Genomic DNA, 22,949 nt, shown 5'->3' with positions numbered 1-22,949 from the left:
CAGGTTAATGTAGGGAGCCAGGAAGAGGAGGAGTAGTGTATCAGAGGAACCGGATATTAAGGTAATATTTTGTCGGAGTTTTTTTCACTGTACAGTGAGTTACAGTCGGTTACCACGGACAGGCACTTTGACCTTTCACAGAAAACCGATTTTAAAAACTATCGCTTGATTCATCTGTTATCGGCAGGTACCGCGCAACTTATCGGTATCGGTAAAATCCACTAACGCTCACCGTCTAATCTGGTTCGGGACGATGGTGCGCTATAGTAATTTCATTTACGCTTTTATTGTGTTCGCCATGATTATTGCCGTCACTTATAAGTATCGGAATACTTTCCGAGTAGTGGTTAAGCCTGTATGAATACAGACGTTAAATGACGCTTTGTCGCTGGGAGCGGGAGTGCGAGTGTAAGCACGTAACGCGTCCGTGGTTTGGCGCTCTCTGGTCCTGCAGGTCTCAGCAGCGACAGCGGTCTGGGCGGCAGCAGTGACGGCAGCACCGACGTCCTTCTGTTCGGCTCGGTGGTGGACAGCGTCACTGAGGAGGGTGAGACCACGGATGACTTACACACCACCATCTCTCTCACACACCTTTACACACACACACAGTTACACACACTAGTCGGGTTTGAGGTTAATTCCGTGATGTAGTTCATAGATCAAATAAGTGAATAAACGAACGAATTAGTGGCCCAGACAAAATCCCGACGTTTCCCCCAAAAACAAGGACGCGTATAAGGGCGTATAGCCGAAGGTAACGAAAATGTTAGTGTTCAATTATAAAAAAAAAAAAGAGGTAAAAGATAATTGTGTGAATGTGTGTGTGTGTGAGAAGTGAAGCTTAATTGAGCGTGAAAGTCCTGTCCAGAAGATCACTGAGTCGATAAACAATCAGCCGTGTGTGTGTGTGTGTGTGTGTGTGTGTGCGTGTGCGTGCGCAGAGTGTGAAGTGTCGGAGGACTCGAGTGGTGAGGTGGAGCTGGAGCCGGAGGCATCAGACCCAGAAGACGTGCGTGAGCTGCATCCCGGCGCACTGCTCTATAAAGCCTGCCAGGCTCGTAACCTGCCCGTCATGGCCGAAGCGCTGGCACACGGCGCCGACGTCAACTCCATCAACGAGGAGGACGAGGGCAAGAGCCCGCTCATGCAGGCCGTGATCGGAGTGAGTTTTTGTTAAAACGCCCTTGGTACTGAATCCTGATTTATTTTATTATATTTTTTTGGTATGAATTTTGATACAAGACTGGATTCATGTTGTTTTTTTCCTGATAGGGCTCTTTAATAGCGTGTGAGTTTCTGCTACAAAACGGTGCAGACGTCAACCAAAGAGACCTAAAAGGAAGGGGACCGTTACACCATGCTACGTATTTAGGGCACACAGGGTGTGTAAACACAAACACACACACACACACACACACATACACATACAGAGTTACAGAGTACACTGACTGGGTCTTGTGTTTGGCGCTGTGTTTTTTGCAGGCAGGTGTGTCTGTTCCTGAAACGAGGAGCCACGCAGAACGACGGCGATGATGACGGTCAGGATCCTCTCAGTATAGCGGTGCAGGCCGCCAACGCCGACATCGTCACTCTGTGAGCGTTACATAAATAATCATTTACGAATAACCGTTGCAGAATGTTAATCAAAACAAACTGCCTCTTTAGCCTCCAAAGGTTATTACACTGTCCTTGGGGAATTTAGCATTTCCTTTTCCTACTCGTTGCTGATGCTTATTACTTTAACTTCAAAGCCTTACATGCGTACGAGCAAAACCTTTTCTTTCTGTTTTTTTATAGAAAAGTGGTATTTGTAGTACAGAGTTACATAAGAGTGCATTTTAAATGTTTCTCAAGCATGAAAAAAAAAATACCATTAACCGCTGCAACAAAACGTCTTTAATGCTTTATTATCCACGTTTGGTGTCACGTTAAAGGAATCTCTTGTTACATGTTAAATATTAAATATAAGGTGAAACTCAAACTCAGACTGCTTACAGTATATAACGGCTTATTAAGCCCCACCTTTTCTATGTTATGTTTTATCAGTCACAGTCTCTCTCTCTCTCTCTCTCTCTCTCTCTCTCTCTCTCTCTCTCTCTCTCTCTCTCTAGGCTGCGTCTGGCTCGGATGAACGAGGAGATGAGGGAGGCGGAGGGGCCGCTGGGACAACCAGGTCAATACCCAAGTAGCAGTCCTACAGAGCAGCAGTACAAGAAATGCATCCAGGAGTTTATTTGCCTCAACATAGCTGAGTGTTAGATGTCCCTGTGTAGCATAGACAATCTCTCTCTCTCTCTCTCTCTCTCTCTCTCTCTCTCTCTCTCTCTCTATCTCTCTGCTAATCTCCTGCCTCACACACTTATCCCACAGCACATCTAAACACCATGAGGAGGTTCTCGCTGGGCAAAATATGGTCTAAGTATAGTATTATATAGTATTATATAGGAGCATGCGTCCAACAACTTTCATGATAAATGTAATAAAAATCTTTTATGTTGCTCATTTCCGACTTTAAGCAAACGTCACGTTGTGTTACGGACGTGTTTTAGAAACAACTCGGCTGTCCCGCGCTACAGAAATCTGGCCTCCTAAATATGAAGTTTGGAGTATGGAGGGTTCAAACTAAGCTATGAATAAGAAAACCAGAGAGAGAAAAAAGTGTTGTCTACAGTTTAAACACGTGCAATGCAAAAGACTTTGCTGCTGTTAGAGTACGTTTTGTCCAGGAACGCGAACGCAGCAGGCTTTATAAAGTCCTGATCGGCTCCCGGGAACTGGAGGACTCTCTCTTTTTTTTTTCTTCTTTTTTTTTTTTCCTGTGCCCAAAATGTATGTTTATGTTTTATAGAGGAAACAGGGTTCAGCTTGTGCTGGTGTTGTGGGTTCTCTGGTATTTCTGAACATCTTTCACCAGTCAGCGCAAATGATATCACAGTTCATCAGGGTTCGTTAACCGTGTGTAATACAGTACACGGTGTTACAAATCATGATTTAGAAAAACATCAGTTCTATTTATTATTATTATTATTATTATTATGATGATGATTATGATGTCATGAGGTGCTATTGGATAGAGTGGAAGTCTATCCCTGAGCTAAAGACTTAACACTAACACTATGGGACCAGTTTCTCAGCCTCAGCTACTATCAGATGCTTTCTAACTGCTTCCTGCTTCTCGACCTTATCTAATAATCTGATCTCTGGCAAAGAAAAGGAGGGAATAGCGTGACCAAAATGACTAACCTCGCTACGAGTGCAAATTATTCCAGACGACACGCGTTCCCTTCCGTCTCTTGAGTCTTTAGAGCTCTGAAACACTAAGATGACCGTCAGCTGTAGTTGTCGAATTGCTCACGTTGAGAGTTTTATACGTAAACAAGCTAATGACCCTTACGAGCGACTGAAAACCCCGTCCATGTAGAGCGTTCGCGAAAAGCAGTTTTAGCTGTTTGCGTTTCTGCACATCGCCTCGTAAATAAAACGCTATTTTAAAGCAACCTCACAGCTAGCTGATCATTTGCGAGACGCCAGATCTAGCTAGCCGTTATTGAGCAAACACAGTTGCAAGTCGTGAGCGTCTCCGGGAAAAGTAAGCGCTGCCGGTTTCGTCCTCACTTACGAGGATGATGATGATGAAGGATGTTGTAAACACGTTCCCGTCCGAGTGAAAAACTTCATTGCGATGCAGCGAAATAGTCAAAACGGTAGCTAGGCTAGTTCCAAACCATGTAATAACACATGAAATAGTACATCAGTGTAGGTACCGATACTGTACTATTTTGACATACTGATTAGTACTGTTTAATTCGGGACACTGCATCTTTTCCTTAATATTGAGGTTTTTTTGTTTTGGTTTGGTTTGTTTGTTTGTTTTAAATAACAAACACACACATTACTGCCATCTACTGGCATGAAGAGTTATTTCCGTTCCCACTGGACATACACGCACGTCAGTCGTGTTCGCAACTTTTCACTCTTCGATCCTTCTTGGTCAGCGTTAGTGTTTCAGTGTGTCGGGGCTTTAGAGTCTCATATATAATCCTAGTTTCAATCTTATTAAGCGAACCTTCAGACAGTCGAGGCAGCTGTCCTTCATTCGCCTGTGGCATTGAGGTAGCTTTTCTAATGCTTTGGGGGGATTTTTAAACGCACTCGAGGGACTCGATACCCGCGCTATCAAAAATGCATGAATCTTGGGGATGTCAGCTTGATATAAATAACTGTGATGTATTATATTATATCATAAATACTAAAAACGTCTTTGTTGAAGGAAATGATTAACTACGTAGAGCTACAAGGAAGTATTATGCACTTTTTTAGGGGAAAAACAACAACTTTTGTTTGCTCGTTTTGGAGATAAGAAATGCTTCGAGTTGGATTTTTCTTCTCACGTGTTGCCCAGAGCGACGGTGCAATGATGATCATTTAAATTGAGATAATCAGTATTTTTTGTATTGTTTTATCGAGACAGCGAAGATAGTATTTTTTTAACTCGGCGTACTTTGTCATTAGATGTTAAAGCGGCAAACCTTCACCGACCTGCTAAATGCACCTCCTATCCAAAAAAAAAAAAACCCATCCACAACCCATAACTAGACAGACACTGAGCCAAATATCAGATGGGATAAACATTTAGAATTGTATCTAGTGTGCATTCATGTACTGTATGTTTTAGCTGCGTTTATCTGGCACTCGGATGTAAAATGATCAGAATCTGATTTATTTATTTATTTATTTATTTATTTATTTATTCATTCATTCATATGCTCTGTAGTGCATGAGTTACTGTCCCGTCCCCCCCTTTTTTTTTTTTGCTTTAACTTCTTCTACTGTATCTGACTGTATGTATATGAATATTTGTTTTCCTACACAAGGTTAAACCTTTCAAGTCTGTGGTATTTGAATTGAAAACGTCTCGAGGGACCATTAAAGCAGCAGTTTGTAATCTTTACAGTGCGTGGAAATTTTCCAGGTTACAGGTTTTTTTTTTTTTTCCTGAAACATCTTTAACATGATGTGATTATTACAGGTCTAGGAACACTTTTTAAACGTTACACACTGCACCTTTAACCTGGCGTCTGACATTCATGGTATTTCTCTACCTAAAACTTCTTTAATTGCAGCAAAAACGTGACGTTATTCTCATTTTAAATACACAGGACAGAAACGTCCAGCGCATATCGCGAGACAGGAAGGAGGACACGCGATGTCCGATTACGAAGCTCCGTGGACTTCGTAATGCGTTTATAAGATGACGTGAACAGTTAGATTTTTATATATATATATATATAATATATATATATACTTGTGTAATTGAGTCGTCTTCATTCATTAGAATCCATAGCTCCGCCTTTTTAATCGCAGTTTTCAGTCAATCAAAGACCACAGACGCATTTCTATCTGTAAAGGAAAACACAAAAACGAATCATGCCTTTCTAAGATCTCATATTAAATCTGTAACTCATGAGTTTATTTAGAGCAGGGGTGTCGAAATATATCCAGAACCAGCATGTGAGAGGTTTTAATATGGCCAAGCAAATGAGTTTAGATTCTGTGTTTTGAAATTAAAATGGACTGGAATTGAATTGAAGATTCGTAATGAGAGAAAAGGAAATAAGAGCTTTCTGTTCTTCCGTAAATTATTATTATTATTATTATTTTTCTAAATAGAGCATTTAACTGATTTTTTTTTTTTTTTCTCACCCACTTGACACTGGAGTGAGTGTATTGTAATGTAGCCTGTTAGTTGAACGTAAATTTTGACACCCCTGGTTTAAACCATTCCATCATGTTTTCCCCTCATCAGAAGACTCGATGGTGGGATTTTGGGAGCTTGTCTTTCAACGTAGCTTCTTATTAAAGAACGAGGATTAGCGTGCGTTTGTCTCTCTGGCCAGTGAACATTTGTAGCACTTTTAATTTAAGAAAAAAATAAATACATTTGTGCTCACTTGCCAGTGAGGAGATAAAGGGAAGGAATTGCATTCGTTTAATTTAAGCGTGGAAAGAAATGTACAGTAGAGGGGGGGAATCACATTCATGTACAGTACTAAACTTTCTGCTGTAGATGTTAACTCTTCTGCTTGCTTTCAGACTCCGCCGGCACTTTTACTACATCCTGTCTTACTCCAGTCCAGTCCTGTAAAATAACTCCTTTGACTGTTTGTATTTTAAAAAAAATTCACTTTTCCTCTGTGAACTAAACCACTGCTACCTGTTCTGTTCTCGATCTGCTTTCTCTGTCCTTTTTCCTGATTAAAAAATATGCTGAAAATAAAGGAAAGATGTGAGTGAACTGCTAACCTTTTCTTCTGCTTCGTGCCTTTTATTTTCCAGTCTTTATTCACTTTGGGCTCACTAATACTGCATTTACCTGGACAACTAACTAACTGCGTTAACATGAACTGCTTCTTTGTTTACGTAGCCTACTAGGTTAAAGTATTCCAGTTTTATTGTGGCAGTTGTATACAGTGTTTTACAATCAAAAACGCTTTAGTTGTGCTGTCTGTTTTATCTGTGTACCAGCGTCAGTGTGGAGAGGTGTGAATCACGATACTCTACACACAGGAACTTAATAGTACACCACTGCTCAGCTTTTTCACAGTATCTACCATCAAACAATCTTTATATATGAATAACAACATTGCCATGAAATACATTTACAACAGCGAAAATGACACGTCATATTCTCTTAATCTACTTTCCTTACAATACACTATATGATATTGCAGTAGTTTAATATTTATGTTTAATATTATATTTGTGTCAACATCGCCTGGCACCTCTAACTTTCGCACCTCTGCTTTACATGTTAACCGCAACGATGTCCCGTATAACGCCAACAACAAATCGTTACAAATCGCAACATTTTATGTGCAGTAGATACAATTGCAATAATTGTTGGATATTATTATTAGAGTTATTATGGATATTATTACAGTTATGGATATTATTAGAGTTATTATGGATATTATTAGTTATTATGGGTATTGGATATTATTATGGATTTTATTCATTATTATGGTTATTGGATATGGTTATTATGGATATTATTACAGTTATGATGGATATTATTATGGATATTGGATATTATTCTGGTTATTAAGGTTTTTATGGATATTGATATTATTACAGCCAGGAAAATAAAATATGTGAAACTGCTCACGAAAAGCAACAGTTGAATATTTCGATTCAAATTTCGAACAAAATATAATAAAAGCTAAATAAATAAATAAATATTAGGAAAAAACAAGAATTATATTAACATCACAAAGGAAAAGACATTCTGCTTTTCATTCATAAGATTTATTTATACCACGGCGTTGTTGGATTTTTTAAAAAAAAAATTTAATTATTATTCTGATTGGTTGAGAAGCGTCGATTTAATCTTACAGGATTTCCGGCTGTATTTCGAATCGCAAGTTTATATGAATGCGCTCGTCCTGGCACGTTATCGTTACTATAGTAACGGGGGCTTGTACGGCGGACGCTCTACATGATTTAAATCTAATCATAAACAGATAACAAGATGTGTTATTATTTGACAAAGAAGAGAAAAAGGCGTTGACGTGACGTTTTCCGTAAGCAGATGTTTAACTGATGATTAACGTTTGTGGGTGGAGCCTCCAGTGTCAGCGCTTTGTAACAACCAGGAAGTTTTCAGCTTAGCTGTTTCTCAGTAACATAGCAAGCTGCATTTTTTCCCGTCTAATTAACTTCGAGAGAGAGAGAGAAAGAAGCATCTGGTGAAGGAATGACTGCTTATAGCTGCTTTAACTTAAGTGATAACGGGAACTAACCTGTTTCACGGCTGTTTATACGCTATCACTTCATTGATTATTTTCCTAAAACAGCAGGTCCCCAAGTGTTTACTTCCTTACTTACATCATGTGTGACTACAAAAAAAAAGATTTAAATACTATTTTCAGGATAATACAGTATTATGTCAGTACAGGAAGTGTTTACCATTTATATTTTTAGAAATATTGTCATTCTCCATCGCATCATTATTTAAACAGATTTCCTGAGTGTGTCTTAAACACACGCATGTCTTTCCCTCCTCTAGGCGACACCACGTATCTGGACATCTTCCGCGAGTTTTCCCACATGGCATCTCACAACCCTGAGAAGCTAAAGCGCAGGAGCATTCACTTCCGCCACTCCTTCAGGTAACTCCCATGATGCCCTGCCCTCTGGTGTTGTTTTTGACCAAGGCCACTGTTCAAGGGTGCATTCAAAATTCGTGTACTGTAGCCTACGATACAGGTTTGCGTTGGGGCTGGACTCCTTGTCAGGGTCACTGTAGTTTTAAATGACTGATTTGCTGAGACATACAGTCGGGTCCATACGTTTTCGGACAGCCACACAAGTTTCTGAATTTTGCCTCTGTATACCAGGAAAAACGGATTTGAAATGAAGCAATCGAGATGTGTATCTGTCTTCGTTAATTGAAAAGCACGCTCGGTCGGGGTCGAGGTCAGGTGACTGACGCGGCCGTTTGAGAACATTTCATTTTCTTTGCCTTTGGAAGCTCTTGCGTTGCTTTCGTGGTATGTTTTGGGTCATTATCCGTCTGTGAAGCGCGGTCCATCGCTTTTGCAGCATTTGACTGAATCTGGGCAGAAAGTACAGCTCTATACGCTTCACAATTCATCCTGCTACTTCTATCAGCAGTCACATCGTCAATAATCACCAGTGACCCAGTTCCATCGGTAGCCATACATGCCCATGCCATAACCATGGCCTCCTTCACTTGCATCGCCACCTCTTTGGACCGCATATTAAGAGTTCCCACGAACACAGCTACCGAATGCAAATTCAACGCTTGGAATCAACTCCAGACCTTTCATCTCCTTAATTTGTCAGGAAATAACGAGTAAACAAGCCACACTTGGCCGGGCCATGAAACTGCTCATCGGTCAGCTGTCCAATTACTTTTGAGTCTGTGAAAATGGAGGGACTCTGCAATATGTTTTGTTAAACCCCTCCAATTAAAGCTGAACGTCTACACTTCGGTCACGTCTCGATTGCTTCGTTTCAAATCCGTCGTGCTGGTGTACAGAGGCGAAACGACGAACGCCGCGTCGCTGTCCAAATACTTACGGACCTGACTGTAAGCAGTACACCTTGCTGCGAACCGAACTGATTTCAGTCTTTTGTTCCTTTTCTTTTCATCCAGAGTCTGATGGAGGTTTTCCCGCGGACCTCGTCATATTCCGCACGGAAACGGCGCCGAGTTCTAAAGCCAGGTTATTGACACCGAGTTAGCAAACAATAGAGTTCGCAGACGCCGAGCGATCAGAATGGAGCGGTAATCTAGAATCGATTACAAACACGTTCATTTGAACGGTGGAGAGGGTTCTTTACAGAAATGCTGTTTTGTAAGCTTTAATGACTTTATGGGGATCAGCTGGACTTATCCTCCATTTTCTTTTTTAACTTTACCTACATCATTTTTTATTTTTTTGTATATTAATACTGTTTAGACTTTCAAAGAATAGTAAATATTAAAGCTCGCATCACTACAGTTAGTATACAGGATAATACTACATTATTCAGTAGTTCATGGCTGAAGGTATGTACAGAAAAAAACGAAAGAAGAAGAAATCTCAGTCTTTGCTCTTGTCTCAATGCATTTATTATCTTCACTTGCTGATAATGTCTATTGTGGTTTTTTCTGTTGTTGTTTATTCAAAAGAACCGTTTCACAGTATCGTGTATTTGGGACTGCAATTACTGTGGTTCGTCTTAAGCGCCTTTCCAGATGTGTTGGGTGTGAAGTGTGACGTTCAGCCATGACTATGCCGGTGTAGTCCTACATCCGTCCTGCTCTTTATTCTGTACAGTTACCGTAAAGCATCGCAAACCCAATAGCAGATGTTGTACATGTACAGTACTTTTTAGATGCAAAATGCTAATATATCATGAGAATTGTGGTATTTTGTAACGGAAAAAAAAATAAATAAAACTGAAATAAACCTCTCTGGGTCTGTTTTCGACGTTTGGCATCGATATGGCGTCTCAACGTAAGTGTTTATATGCCAGGAGTCTCAAGGCGAAATCACATCGATTAGTAAAATAGTCTGCTTGCTTGGCATTGTAGTGAGAGAGGAACTTTTCAGGTGTACTACAATGGAAAACACGCTTAACTCTTTTCCACTGACAGGGTGCTGGTCCTGATTCTGGTCCCAAATGGATTTCAGCAATCAAATTGCTGGTCTAGAACCAAGAATCGTTGATACCATGGCGTTTTGGGTGTGGAGCAACTCAACTTATTTCGAAGACTACCAGGAAAATAATATGTGATCGATGTGAGAAGGTTGGAGAGGATGACTGAAAAGCAACTATTGATTGCTGCTGTGTGTTACTCGGTTTGTTTTTTCTTCTCAATGAAATATTTGGGAAAAAGGAGAAGGAAAAAAAAAGAAATGTTCAGCAGACATGTCCAGTAGAAATGTCCAGTAGAAATGTTCAGTAGAAACGTCCAGTAGAAATGTTACGTAGAAATGTCCAGTAGAAACGTCCAGTAGAAATGTTCAGTAGAAACGTCCAGTAGAAATGTTCAGTAGAAACGTCCAGCAGAAATGTTCAGTAGAAACGTCCAGTAGAAATGTCCAGTAGAAATGTCCAGTAGAAATGTCCAGTAGAAACGTCCAGCAGAAATGTTCAGTAGAAACGTCCAGTAGAAATGTTACATAGAAATGTCCAGTAGAAACGTCCAGTAGAAATATTACGTAGAAATGTTCAGTAGAAACGTCCAGTAGAAATGTTACGTAGAAATGTCCAGTAGAAACGTCCAGTAGAAATGTTCAGTAGAAACGTTCAGCAGAAATGTTCAGTAGAACTGTTCAGTAGAAATGTTCAGTAGAAACGTCCAGTAGAAATGTTCAGTAGAAACGTCCAGTAGAAATGTTACGTAGAAATGTCCAGTAGAAACGTCCAGTAGAAACGTCCAGTAGAAACGTCCAGTAGAAACGTTCAGTAGAAACGTCCAGCAGAAATGTTCAGTAGAAACGTCCAGTAGAAATGTTACGTAGAAATGTCCAGTAGAAACGTCCAGTAGAAATGTTACGTAGAAATGTCCAGTAGAAATGTTACGTAGAAATGTCCAGTAGAAACGTCCAGTAGAAATGTTCAGTAGAAACGTCCAGTAGAAATGTTACGTAGAAATGTTAAGTAGAAACGTCCAGCAGAAATGTTAAGTAGAAACGTCCAGTAGAAATGTTACGTAGAAATGTTCAGTAGAAATGTTCAGTAGAAACGTCCAGTAGGAATGTCCAGTAGAAATGTCCAGTAGGAATGTCCAGTAGAAATGTCCAGTAGAAATGTTCAGTAGAAATGAAACTGGAGATTGTTTGTTTGAGCTGAAATTTAAACAAGGGGGAAAAGCAACTATTGGTGGAAAAAACAGTAAGAAACTAAATCTGAGCGAATTAACAGCTGAAAGCGTTAAAAACGTGTGCATTCGTTTGTTTCGCACGTTATTGTTATCTCTGAAAATATGTTTGGGTTTTTGGATGGTAAAAATACATTCCATGTCAGGTTACGTACAGTTGTGGTCTGGTGGTTAGCCTACCACATCGACGATTTACACCAATCGTCCTGTTCAAAAGTTTACACCCCCTGGCTCTTAATGCATCGTGTTGTCTTCTCGAGCATCAGCGAATGTGTGCACCTTATGTAATAGTCGTGTACGAGTCCCTCAGTTGTCCTCAGTGTGAGAAGACGGATCTCAGCATCATATAGAGACCGTTAAAAGGAAAGGGCTCAAATATGCAGAAGATGCTGGAAAAGCGAAGAATGTGCAGGACCTGGAGGATTTTTCTGAAGAACAGTGGGCAGTTTAACTGCTCAGGACGAACAAGAGACTCATGAACAACTCTCACAAAACATAAACACAGTCGTCGATCCTCCAGGTAACGACACACAGTATTAAGAATCAAGGGTTTTTTTTAAATTATTAACATTTCACAGATTCTGCGAGGGGTGTGTAAACTTATGATTGCAACTGTAACTTTTAAACCAGTAGAGACGTGAGTCAGTTCTTCCTTGAAACGATATTATTGGAAAAGTACCATTGGTGCACTTAGAGGAGAAAAAAAAGCTTCTGTAAGGCTTCTTTAAAGGATCATTGGATGATTTAGTTCTTCACCACCTAAAAGGAACCTGGACTCCTTTTATGGTAGGGAGATACTGTGTTTTAGGGTTCTCCATAGCATATTTCCCCTAAGAGTGTAGGTTATAACATCATAACATGCATGATTCATCCAAGCATCATGAACAATAAACTCCAGCTTGTTACTTATACAAAACTGGAGAACCTTGAGGAAACCCACATGGATATGGGGAGAACGTACCATACACGTAAAAACTCCAGCCAGATCTCAAGATCGAACTCAAGGACCCTGGAGTGGTGAGACGTCGTCGACACTACCCACTTCACCACAACACCACCCGATCGATTTTGATTTCTCATGAGCTAGGCGAATATTATGACTTGTGTAGACTTCTTACTTCCACAGACGTCCATAGATCTCTAAATTACATAGTAATAGAGTTCGAGATGTGAATGGATGTCTGTCACGAGCCATGTTGGGTGCGTTGCCTCACCTTCGAAACAGTTCTTGGAAATATCACGCAGACACAAAGGTGGTTTATTAATATATGAAAAGTACCAAAATAATGTTTGAAAAGAGGTGATTGGGGTGGTAAGATTTATTTTTGCACACTGAACCTCAGTGTGAATATGTGTGAAGGTGTGTGTGGTGCCCTGTGATCAGCCATAACATTGTTTATCTCGTTACAATGGCACCTATCAAGGGGTGGGATATACTGTATTAGGTAGCGAGTGAACAGCCAGTTCTAGAAGTTGATGTGTTGGAATCAAGAAAAATGGGCAAGTGTGAGGATCTGAGCGACTTTGACGAGGGCCAAATTGTGATGACTAGATGACCGGGTCAGAGCATCTCCAAAACGACAGGTCTTGTGGGCTGGTCCTCGTACGCAGTTGTTAGTGCCTACCAAAAGTGGTCCAAGGAAGGACTACGGGTGAACTGGCGACAGGGTCATGGTCGCCCAAGGCTCATTGCATCACTGCATACGGGGCTGCGTCGCCGCAAACAAGTCAGAGCACCTGTGCTGATCCCCGTCCACCTCCGTCAGAACTGGACCATGGAGCAATGGAAGAAGGTGGCCGGGTCTGATTGTCTTTTACATACCTATGCAATATTAGGCAGGTGGTTTTAAAGTCACTGGAATAAAGTTGGTTTGACGCTGGACGTTCAATATTCGCGGAAATGCGGAAATTAAGGGACCGTCTCTAAAGTCACATACAACATTTTTAAACACGTTTCCAACTTCAATAGCATTTGAAGGGAATGACTTACAGTCATATAACCAACTGTAAAATGTTCATCTAGGTGTCAGGTATGATGAACACCTTTTAGATTTCTGATATTTATCAAAGTAAACTATTAAATCATATATAAATATTGTCATGTATTTGATTACTGCATGGGCTCATACACAAAATATACCATTATTTAAAGCTCAATAGCATTTAAAGGGAATGATGTACAGTCACACAACCAACTGGAAAGTGTTCATCTAGGTGTCAGGTATGAGAAACACCTTTTAGATTTTTGATATTAAACCCTACAATGCATGAACCAAAAAAACCTTCACGAATACATAAAGGAGTTCAAATGACCCGTCCTATTAATTAAATAATTAAAAGAAATGATGATCCACAAATGTTTTAATATTTAAAACATTCTTATTGGTTTTCTTTTAATTTATTTACGTACATGTTTAGATTGTGGATGGGAGCCAAAGGAATTCAAAATTATTTACATAGGCAGCACTTGCCGTCAACTTTTTGAGCCCTTTTGAACTGCTTCTCTGACATAGAAAGGCATGCCACATGAAACCACCTCTTGCAGCAGTGACAATCAATCTGAAAAATGATCATAGTAATCTTATCAAATTGCTCAGTAATCAATTAGTTTCTCTCTCACTCTCTCTCTTTCATTCACTCACTCTCTTACACACACAACACACACTTGTAAACAAAATGGTGTGCCCATAAAAATGTTATAACCATTGCTTGGGTAATTGCATTACCCACCCAAAATGTTTTTGCACCACCACCTGGGGATTTTGAGGCAGCACATAATGAGCAGTAATGTCCCCTCTTGAATACTGAAACCATGCAGTTATATGTTAGCTCTGTTGGCACATGGTACGTACTGTAAATAGCATTACCATATGTTTACTACTTAGTATGATGTTACAACATGTGTGGTTTTTCTGTGATGAAAATTTAAATAATGGTATATTTTGTGTATGAGCCCATGCAGTAATAAAATACATGACATTATTTATATATGGTTTAATAGTTTATTTTGATATTTTTTAAAAAAAATCTAAGAGGTGTACATTATAGCTGACACCTAGATGAACATATTTAGTTAGAAGTTAGAATCGTGTTTAACAATGTTGTATGTAACTTTAGAGACGGTCCCTTAATTTCCGCGAATATCGAACGTCCAACGGTTTTTTTTTGGTTTTTTTTTTTGGTTCATGCATTGTAGGGTTAAATATCAAAAATGTAAAAGGTGTTTCTCATACCTGCCACCTAGATGAACACTTTCCAGTTTCCCTTCAAATGCTATTGAGCTTTAATGTGTATGGTATTGTATGGTATATTTTGTGTATGAGCCCATTCTGCAGTGAAATTCATGTCTAATTTACATATGATTTAATAGCTTACCTTGATAAATATCAAAAATCTCAAAGGTGTTTCTCATACCTGACACCTAGATGAACACTTTACAGTTGGTTGTATGACTGTAAGTCATTCCTTACAAATGCTATTGAAGTTAGAATCGTGTTTAACAACGTCGTATATAACTTTAGAGGCGGTCCCTTAATTTCCGCGAATATCGAACGACCAACTTTTTTTGGTTCATGCATTGTAGGGTTAGATATCAAAAATCTAAAAGGTGTTTCTCATACCTGACACCTAGATGAACACTTTCCAGTTGGTTATATGACGGTAAGTCATTCACTTCGAATGCTAATGAAGTTAGAAACGTGTTTAACAATGTCGTATGTAACTTTAGAGACGGTCCCTTAATTTCCGCGAATATCGAACGTCCAACGTCACACCAACTTTATTCCAGTGTTAAAGTCATGGTTGATCGGTGAATTCCCACATCACACAAGGTATGTTCCTGGAATAGACTGGACTGGACAGGATAAATCACTTACTGGCGATAGATGAATGTATGAATGAATGAGGTGTCTCTTTGTGCCACTCATGCGTCCACATCCTTCGTTTCCGTTCCTGTCGTGCTTTTAATTTCACACCGCGGCGGAACTTTTATTTTCATTCCACTTCCGTGTTTTGCAGGGGGACATATTCGAAAGGGGCACAGATGACAATTCCGGCTAGCTCAAAGCATTTGTTTTTATTTTTAAAGCAAGTATATTTCTTTCCTTTGACATTTTCCGGTTGTGTTTTCGTTCGGAAGTCAAATTGGACTGTTTTTTAAAAACACATAGGGTTTTTTTAGCCGGTGTGAAAGAGGTAAGACGCTGTTAGCATATGCTCGGTGTGTGTCTCCTAGTGCGTGTCTCCTAGTGCGTGTCTTCAAACACACCGGATTTATTCCCTTTGGTGATATGAAATGCTTCGTGTTTATTTATTTTAGTCAGTTTATGTCACGTTTAATGCAGTAGAGCATTTATTACTAGTCTTCTATATTCATTAATTTAGCTGTGTAGACTAGCAACTTATCTTAACAAAGTTAAATAAACTAATGTAAGTATTGCACTAAGAGACTGTGTGTGTGTGTTGTGTGTGTGTGAGAGAGAGAAAGACGAAAAATGTTTCTTTAAAGCATAACTCCACCCTGAAAAACATTAACTATGTTTCTATAGAAATATTTCTGATGTGTGTAGTGATTAGTTTGTTGTTAATTCGTTTGTGTATTTTCATTATTCCTGTGAGAAAAGCTAGCAGATGTCCCGCGGTGACGTCACGGGGTAGCATTATTATCGCCAGTCTAGTTACAATAGAAAAAGAAGAAAAAATTCAGTTCTCTCATCTCAAACGTAAGGGATAACGGTCACATAGTGGCTGAAAAAACCCCCAGTAAGAACGAGAGTTTTCCAGCGGCGCCTAACGTTATATTCGTGAGAAACGGGACTTTGAAGTAGTGGAGACGTTTGTGTGAACGCTTGACTGGAAGTCTCGAATGGAACGCGACTGTATGCGATGGCGGTGTCAGTACGAACGTCGACGCTTTGGAAGACGGGTGTAAAAGCTGTGATGAGGAGGTGAGGGAGCTGGATGGACTAAAGCGCCGCTGCATCGGCGAGAGCGTAAATCCCACTGCGCTACTACCAGCGAGTAGCCAGACTGCAGTGTGTGTAACGTTAGGAACCTCTTCAGCAAACTGTAAAGGGTCAGGGTTAGAGTGACCGTCAACTCAGAACGTAATCGAAGATCACACGTTGATTATAAAGATTAACAGTCGGGGTGGGGTTTTCTTTCAAATCTAGCTTTGAACAATGTGTGTTCTCATGTATGTATGTATGTGTGTGTGTTTGTTTTATTTGTATTTTTTTCTGTTTTGTTTTAGATGAGCAGCAATATTAAAAAGAGAGCCCCTGCGACAGCGACACAGAGATTAAGACAGGATTACCTGCGAATAAAGAAAGATCCTGTCCCATACATATGTGCAGAACCGCTCCCTTCGAACATACTGGAATGGTAAAGCACTTTAATAATGTTTTCATAACTGCACGATCCTGAGTTTTTATTGACTGACTTATATTTGTGATTTGGTGCGATGTGATTAAACCATCGCTGCTGTCATTTCAGGCGCTATGTTGTCTGGGGTCCTGAGAAAACGCCCTATGAAGGTCCTATTTTTAAATTATCCCCCCCCCCTTTAATTGTGAAATTAACGTGTGTGTGTGTGTGTGATCTGCTTTAACGCTATATTTTTGTGTCTAATCGCAGGCGGTTATTATCACGGGAAGCTCGTATTCCCTAGAGAGTTCCCGTTCAAACCACCGAGCATATACATGATCACACCCAACGGCAGGTTTAAATGCAACACAAGGTATGCCTGTACATTTAATATACAATTAATACATGCACAATTTTTCACTTATCCCAAGTGTAAATATGTTTTCATATCTGAGGTTTGCTTTCTTATTCTTCTTCTTTTTTTTTATATCTTTTTCTTTTTTTCCTGCACTTGCAGATGCACTTTCAGCACCGTACGCTGTTATTGTTCGAAAGAGCAGTAAAGTAATATATAAAATCATATATTCCCACACCATGCTCACTCTTCCTGCCAGCTGGAAGTGAAGTCATATAAATGTTAAATGGTTTAAAAAAAAAAAAAAAAAAAGGAAATGAAATGAATTTTCGGATCAGTCTCAGTATTCAACAAGTTTTAAATTACTCTAAAATAAATGTGTGCTTAAAAAAATGAGTCCCAGTCATTATTAAACACAGCTCAGAATAATAATAAGTAGGATCAACATTTATAAACGTAAGTCCTTCCATGTTTTATGAATGACTGTATCATGCCATAACCAAGCAGATGTGCTGATGATGTGCGGTTAGCTCCGCCTATTATTCTCTACAAACACTATAAGCTCTGTTTGATTGGCTGATTTTTTTTTTTTGGGGGGGGGGGGAGTAAATGGAAATTTTGAGTGAAAATGTCATTTTTGATGGGAACTTTCTGCAAATGTACCAGCTGTCTAACGTCGATTACCGCTTTCGACCTTTCCTTTTTTAAAGATTGTGTCTCTCCATCACGGATTTTCACCCGGACACGTGGAACCCGGCGTGGTCGGTGTCCACCATCCTCACTGGCCTCCTGAGCTTCATGTTGGAGAAAGGTCCCACTCTGGGCAGCATAGAAACGTCCGATTCTACCGTGAGTGTGTTTTACTACGAACGATTCGTACGAATTCAGTTCGTATCCATATTAACGCATTCGAATGTCTCGTTTAGTGTCAGCAAAATGTCGTGTTTTTTTAAAAAAATTTTTATTTTCTCACATCAACTTTGTCGTCCACAGAAGAGACAGCTCGCCTCACAGAGCCTCGCTTTTAACATTAAGGACGAAGTGTTCTGCGAGCTGTTCCCGGATGTCGTCGAAGTAAGTACCGCATCGTAGGCTACCAGGCGTGCTTAAAAGGTCAGGTAACTCACTGCGTCCTGCCACACAGATCAACAGATCAACCACGCCAGCTCTTAGTATAGCAGTGCATAGTCTTATAGTCACGCTTAAATCTGCCTGATGACGTAGGAGTGAATTATGAAGCTGTTAGTGCAAGTTATTTCCTGCCTGATTGATTTTACGGCGCAGATCGACACCATTAGGGGTGGAGTCGACGTCCCAGTTCTTTGGGAAGCCAAACTATACCAAAGCTATAAATTGCACGGCCCTTAGATTGAAGAATGAAATCGTTGTTCTTCGAACAAACAACGATATTTATACCACAAGTGCTCTGGTTGAAGTCTCGACTCTAATCGGTCAGGAGAGGATTCACTTTCTATAACATCAGCTTCCACGTTGTGTCGGCCGCTACACTACCGGTCAAAAGTTTAGACACACTCATTATTTATTATTTATTCTCCACATTTTATAATGATAATAAAGTCATCAAAACTCTGGAGTAACACAAATGGAACTATGGGAATTATGTTCCGATTAAAAATTAAATAAATACTAAATTATTTTTATTTATTTATTTTATCATCTTCGAAGTAGACACCCTTTTCGTCTAGAATTTCCAGAAATGTATTCTTGGCATTTTTTCAACCGATTTCTTGAGGTATTAAAGGAGTTCACACCGACGCTGGACTCTTAACGGCTGCTTTTCGGAATATTTCTCTCCGAGTCGTCCGTTTAAATAAAATATTTTTTGGTAAATAAATAAATAATGTGTTCGCACGATTATATTTTTGTCTACAACACCCATTTCAAACGTTTAATCATACACCTTCAGATCAAAAGCTTTTTAAGAGCATGAGAAACGTTTCAGTCGAGTGTCCACAAACTTTTGACCGGTAGCGTATAATTCGAACGAATGTGCTCGTTTCTATAGTAACAACCTCACAGCTGACGCTCCGTTTACAAATTTCTAATAGAAAAATTGTTTGCGGTAATTAAGAGAGTTTGGAGACAGAACGACCGTTTGTACTTGCCATCACGTGAACGATAATGTTCCATAACCTTAAACGTAACTATAAATGGATAAAGTGTACAGCATGGCATTCTTTAAGAAATAAAAACACTTGTTAGCTTTGGAAACGGGCCGTGGTATAAGGATCAAATTCAGGTCGGGCCACGTCACCGTCACGTCGAACCTGCCGCTGACTTGATTTGTTTTCCTACATCTGCACATCCCTAAGCGTTTCATTCCTTTTAACGATGGTAATTGTAGTCCTCTGCTCCTCCCTGACAGGAGATCAAGCAGAAGCAACAACTGCAAGAAAAGCTGAGTTCCCGCTCTCAGGCCCTGCCTCTGCCCGACGTCGTGCCCAACGCCGGGGCCCAGAACGGACGCCCGGCCCAGAACGGACACGCGCCTGCTGGGATGGCCCCACCCCCTGACCTCCGGCAGGTCAACCGCAACCACGGACGCCTAGGAGGAGCGGTCGCGAACCTGTTCGTCATCGTCGGCTTTGCCGCGTTCGCCTACACGGTCAAGTATGTGCTGCGGAGCATCGCCCAGGAATAAACACGGAGAGGACCTGCTCTTATACCAAAACGAACAAGGACTTGTCCTCTTTCTTTTGTCCAACTCGAAACCAAACAGAGCTAGCGGTGAGTTAGTTAGTGTCCCAGAAACGACGACGCGACGCCCTTATTACAGCTATAGAAACAGTCGAGGTGTGGAGGATATTTATAGGTACGACTTCGGTCTGTATTCGGCCCCGCGTTATATCAGGAATTCTTTTCAGATTCATGTCCACATAGCACTTTCCAGAACTTTTGTGTGAAATCGTCTTGCTGTTTGTCATTGTCCTGTGCCTTTTTCTTTTTAATTATCCTCCTGTTTCTATTTCACTGAGACACGATAGCTCAACATTTTCTGAAGAAATACTTCAAAATAAGGATGAAAAAAAAAAAATAAGGATTTTCATTTTTTTTCTTCTTTGGTTTATTTTCTGTTAACAAGCAGATTATTTTGTACGTTTGTCAAACCAGGTACAGCAGCACCATCACCGCTGGTCATACAAAAATAAATAATACACAGAACGGTATGAAGTAGAGGCTGATTCAGATAGTTTAATGTGAAATATGAACTTGTGCGCACATATGATGGTGCTGCTATATAACCGTACAACATATACTTCAGGTAGGAACAAAACTTGCGTTATATTCAGAGCAGCCTAGGATAGTTTGCCATCTAAGCCTTGCATTCAAGCAACAAACTGGGGTGTCTTTTTTCTGAAAAGGAGAATAAAAAAAAGATTCGTTATATTTGAGGTATAAGCTGCCGATGCCTGTTGACTCCTTCCTTACATCTGCAACGAGATCGGTGTCCAGTAAGTGATTCAAAGTTTGTTCCTGATCATCACTTACGTTCTAGTAGCTACAAACAAAAAGCTCCTTTCCTCACTAGCTTCTCTTTTTTTTTCCCCCCTTTGTCTCTTCAAGTCAGCTACCGAGAAACCGGAAAAAAGAGCAAAGCCCTCTTTCCTGAAGACTCGTACAAAGCGATGATACCGTATCGGCGATTATACATGTGAAGTGTCCACAGTACAAGTCCCTGTGTAGGTTACTATAGAAACAATACCATATTAGAGCTTATTCATATCATTAATATACATTTTTTGGCAGATTTACAGCTGCACTATTGTCAGAGCTTCTGTTATAGAAAATGAAGCGACGCCGGTTCTGATAAGCCAGATTTGAGAATGTGTCCTCATTGTTATACCAGAAAAAGCAAATCCTGTACTGGATCCAAGGACAAATCAGTTGTGTGTCTATAAATATGCTAACAACAACAATCCATTTCTGTGTATGTAAAGGAAGAACGGGAAATGGTGAAATCTCATGTCTTACAGACACCGGTATAGTATAATATGATATAAATCACTGATTAATACGACTAATAATTTCCCCTGTACCAAACTGAACCCTTTATGATAGGACCGAAATGGACTTCAGAAACACTTTATCAATTACAAACCTGCAAGAAGGCTTTAGAACAGCAGCTGTTAATTAAAGATGAAGCGAATGATGTTCATAGTGTTACGAATTGTTCAGGAAACACACCCCCAGGTTGTACCGTGTTACGGTACGCAATTCTGTTTGACCCGGTCGTCTGTGTAACTCATGACGGCTTTCTGGTTTCGTCGCTAAGTTTTTGTTTACAAGAACCAACCAACACTATAGTTTGTTCTATTGTTTGTCTTTTGGGGAAATTACCCCCCCCCCCCCCCCCCCCACACACACACACACACACTATAACGCACAAAGAAACTTTTAATTTGGGCTTTTATGGTGTAACTTGTGCAATATTGTTCAACTGATTTTTAAATAAAGTTTGATTTTGATGTTTATTATTCTGACGTTGTTGTGGATACTGGAACCAAACTGTTTTGCTGACACGTAAGTGGGTGGTGTGGATATTACTGGTACCACCTAATTACAGCATGTTCTGAACTTCCGCCGGAAAGGGTGGGCAGTCTTATCCGGAAAGGTCCGGTGTGAGTGCAGGTTTTCATTCCAACTGAGCAGAAGCCACACATGAATCTATTGAAAGCCAAGATAAACTAATTAAACAGGTGGAATCAGGTGTGCCTCCTGCTCGGTTGGAATGAAAACCTGCACCCACACCGGCCCTTTCCGGATAAGATTGCCCACCCCTCTGAAGTGTTTTAGGGGGTTGGGCGAGGAAGAGGTTTTAGTTTTTAAATTAATACAATTTTGAAAACTGACAATGAAGTACAACAATGCAAGAATGGTCAACATTTGCCCCAGGGGTGCCATTACTTATGCATGGCTTGTTTGGGGATGTTATTCATCTCTACGTGCAGATACGACCCCTGGCGAAAATGATGGAATCACCGCACTTGGAGAATCTTCAACCGCATTTTTTTACTTCGTAGCAAATAAACAAATCACAGATATCATGCTAAACTGTTTTTGTTCAATAGCTGAACATTCTGTTTTTGTGAAACATGTGTCAAGCAAGTTAAATTAAATTATTTTAATTAATGCTGAATTTTTTCCAGATCAAGTACAGCAAAAAATGATGGAATCACTCAATGTTCATGGAAAAAAAAAAATGAGGGAATCACCTTCTAATTTGCATTTCTAAAACAAATACCAGCACAAGTCTGAAAATGCAAATTAGTCTGTGGTTAAAAGAGAGGTTACAGACCATACAGACCTTAAAAGAGTGCATACAGACCTTCACCTTGGACTTTTTGAAAGGAAACCTGGCCCCAACAAGAGATTTGTCAATTGAAACAATGGAAAGGATTATAAAACTCCTTCAAGAAGGAAATCCAACACGGACTGTGGCAAAAGATGTCGGTTGTTCCCAGTCAGCTGTGGCTAAAATTTGGTGCAAGTATAAACAAAATGGGAAGGTTATAAAAGGAAAAAATACGAGTCGACCAAGGAAGACGACAAAGCGTCAGGATAGAAAACTCAAAGCGATACGCCTTGAAAATAGAAAATGCACAACAAGTCAAAACATGGCTGCTGCTGTGTCGTAATATCAACTTTATATATAATGCTAAAGAGTTTATTGATCACGCATACATTAGAGCACAGTGAAATTCTTTTCTTCACATACCCCAGCCTGTCAGGAAGTTGGGGTCAGAGTGCAGGGTCAGCCATGATACAGCGCCCCTGGAGCGGAGAGGGTTAAGGGCCTTGCTCAAGGGCCCAACA

General features: G+C 40.1%; 2 protein-coding genes across 15 annotated transcripts in view; both read left to right on the top strand.

Moving 5' to 3' along the window:
- acap3a (ArfGAP with coiled-coil, ankyrin repeat and PH domains 3a) overlaps positions 1 to 9,981 on the top strand; it is a 62,267-nt gene extending 52,286 nt beyond the window's left edge. The window contains exons 20-26 of one of the 3 annotated variants that reach the window (XM_053642719.1): positions 455 to 547; positions 942 to 1,162; positions 1,273 to 1,382; positions 1,483 to 1,593; positions 2,112 to 2,173; positions 8,066 to 8,168; positions 9,179 to 9,981. In XM_053642719.1, coding sequence (XP_053498694.1) covers positions 455 to 547; positions 942 to 1,162; positions 1,273 to 1,382; positions 1,483 to 1,593; positions 2,112 to 2,173; positions 8,066 to 8,168; positions 9,179 to 9,185 — 707 coding nt within the window. In that variant the 3' untranslated portion in view covers positions 9,186 to 9,981. Of the gene's footprint in view, positions 1 to 454; positions 548 to 941; positions 1,163 to 1,272; positions 1,383 to 1,482; positions 1,594 to 2,111; positions 6,497 to 8,065; positions 8,169 to 9,178 lie in introns of those variants that run through there. The other 2 variants (XM_053642722.1, XM_053642721.1) reach the window with 2 other exon arrangements.
- Positions 9,982 to 15,032: 5,051 nt separating this feature from the next.
- Positions 15,033 to 21,607, top strand: ube2j2 (ubiquitin-conjugating enzyme E2, J2 (UBC6 homolog, yeast)). 12 transcript variants are annotated; one of them, XM_053642729.1, is made up of 8 exons: positions 15,254 to 15,285; positions 15,413 to 15,481; positions 16,647 to 16,777; positions 16,889 to 16,929; positions 17,030 to 17,132; positions 17,825 to 17,963; positions 18,108 to 18,188; positions 19,501 to 21,607. In XM_053642729.1, exons 3-8 carry the CDS (start codon positions 16,647 to 16,649, stop codon positions 19,774 to 19,776), a joined length of 771 nt encoding a protein of 256 aa, XP_053498704.1. In that variant the 5' UTR covers positions 15,254 to 15,285; positions 15,413 to 15,481; the 3' UTR covers positions 19,777 to 21,607. The 12 variants fall into 12 exon arrangements, 11 of the variants coding, with proteins under 11 accessions (XP_053498700.1, XP_053498702.1, XP_053498699.1 ...); XR_008387851.1 differs by lacking the exon at positions 15,413 to 15,481 and having other exon boundaries at positions 15,277 to 15,300; positions 19,501 to 20,587; positions 20,700 to 21,607; XM_053642725.1 differs by lacking the exons at positions 15,254 to 15,285; positions 15,413 to 15,481 and adding an exon at positions 15,033 to 15,055.
- Positions 21,608 to 22,949: the final 1,342 nt, after the last annotated feature.

Source organism: Ictalurus furcatus, chromosome 15 (assembly GCF_023375685.1).
Source record: "Ictalurus furcatus strain D&B chromosome 15, Billie_1.0, whole genome shotgun sequence".
In the NCBI taxonomy this organism is placed as follows: Eukaryota; Metazoa; Chordata; class Actinopteri; order Siluriformes; family Ictaluridae; genus Ictalurus; species Ictalurus furcatus.
Note: the sequence above shows the minus strand (reverse complement) of the source record. Positions and strands in the feature narration are given on the sequence as shown.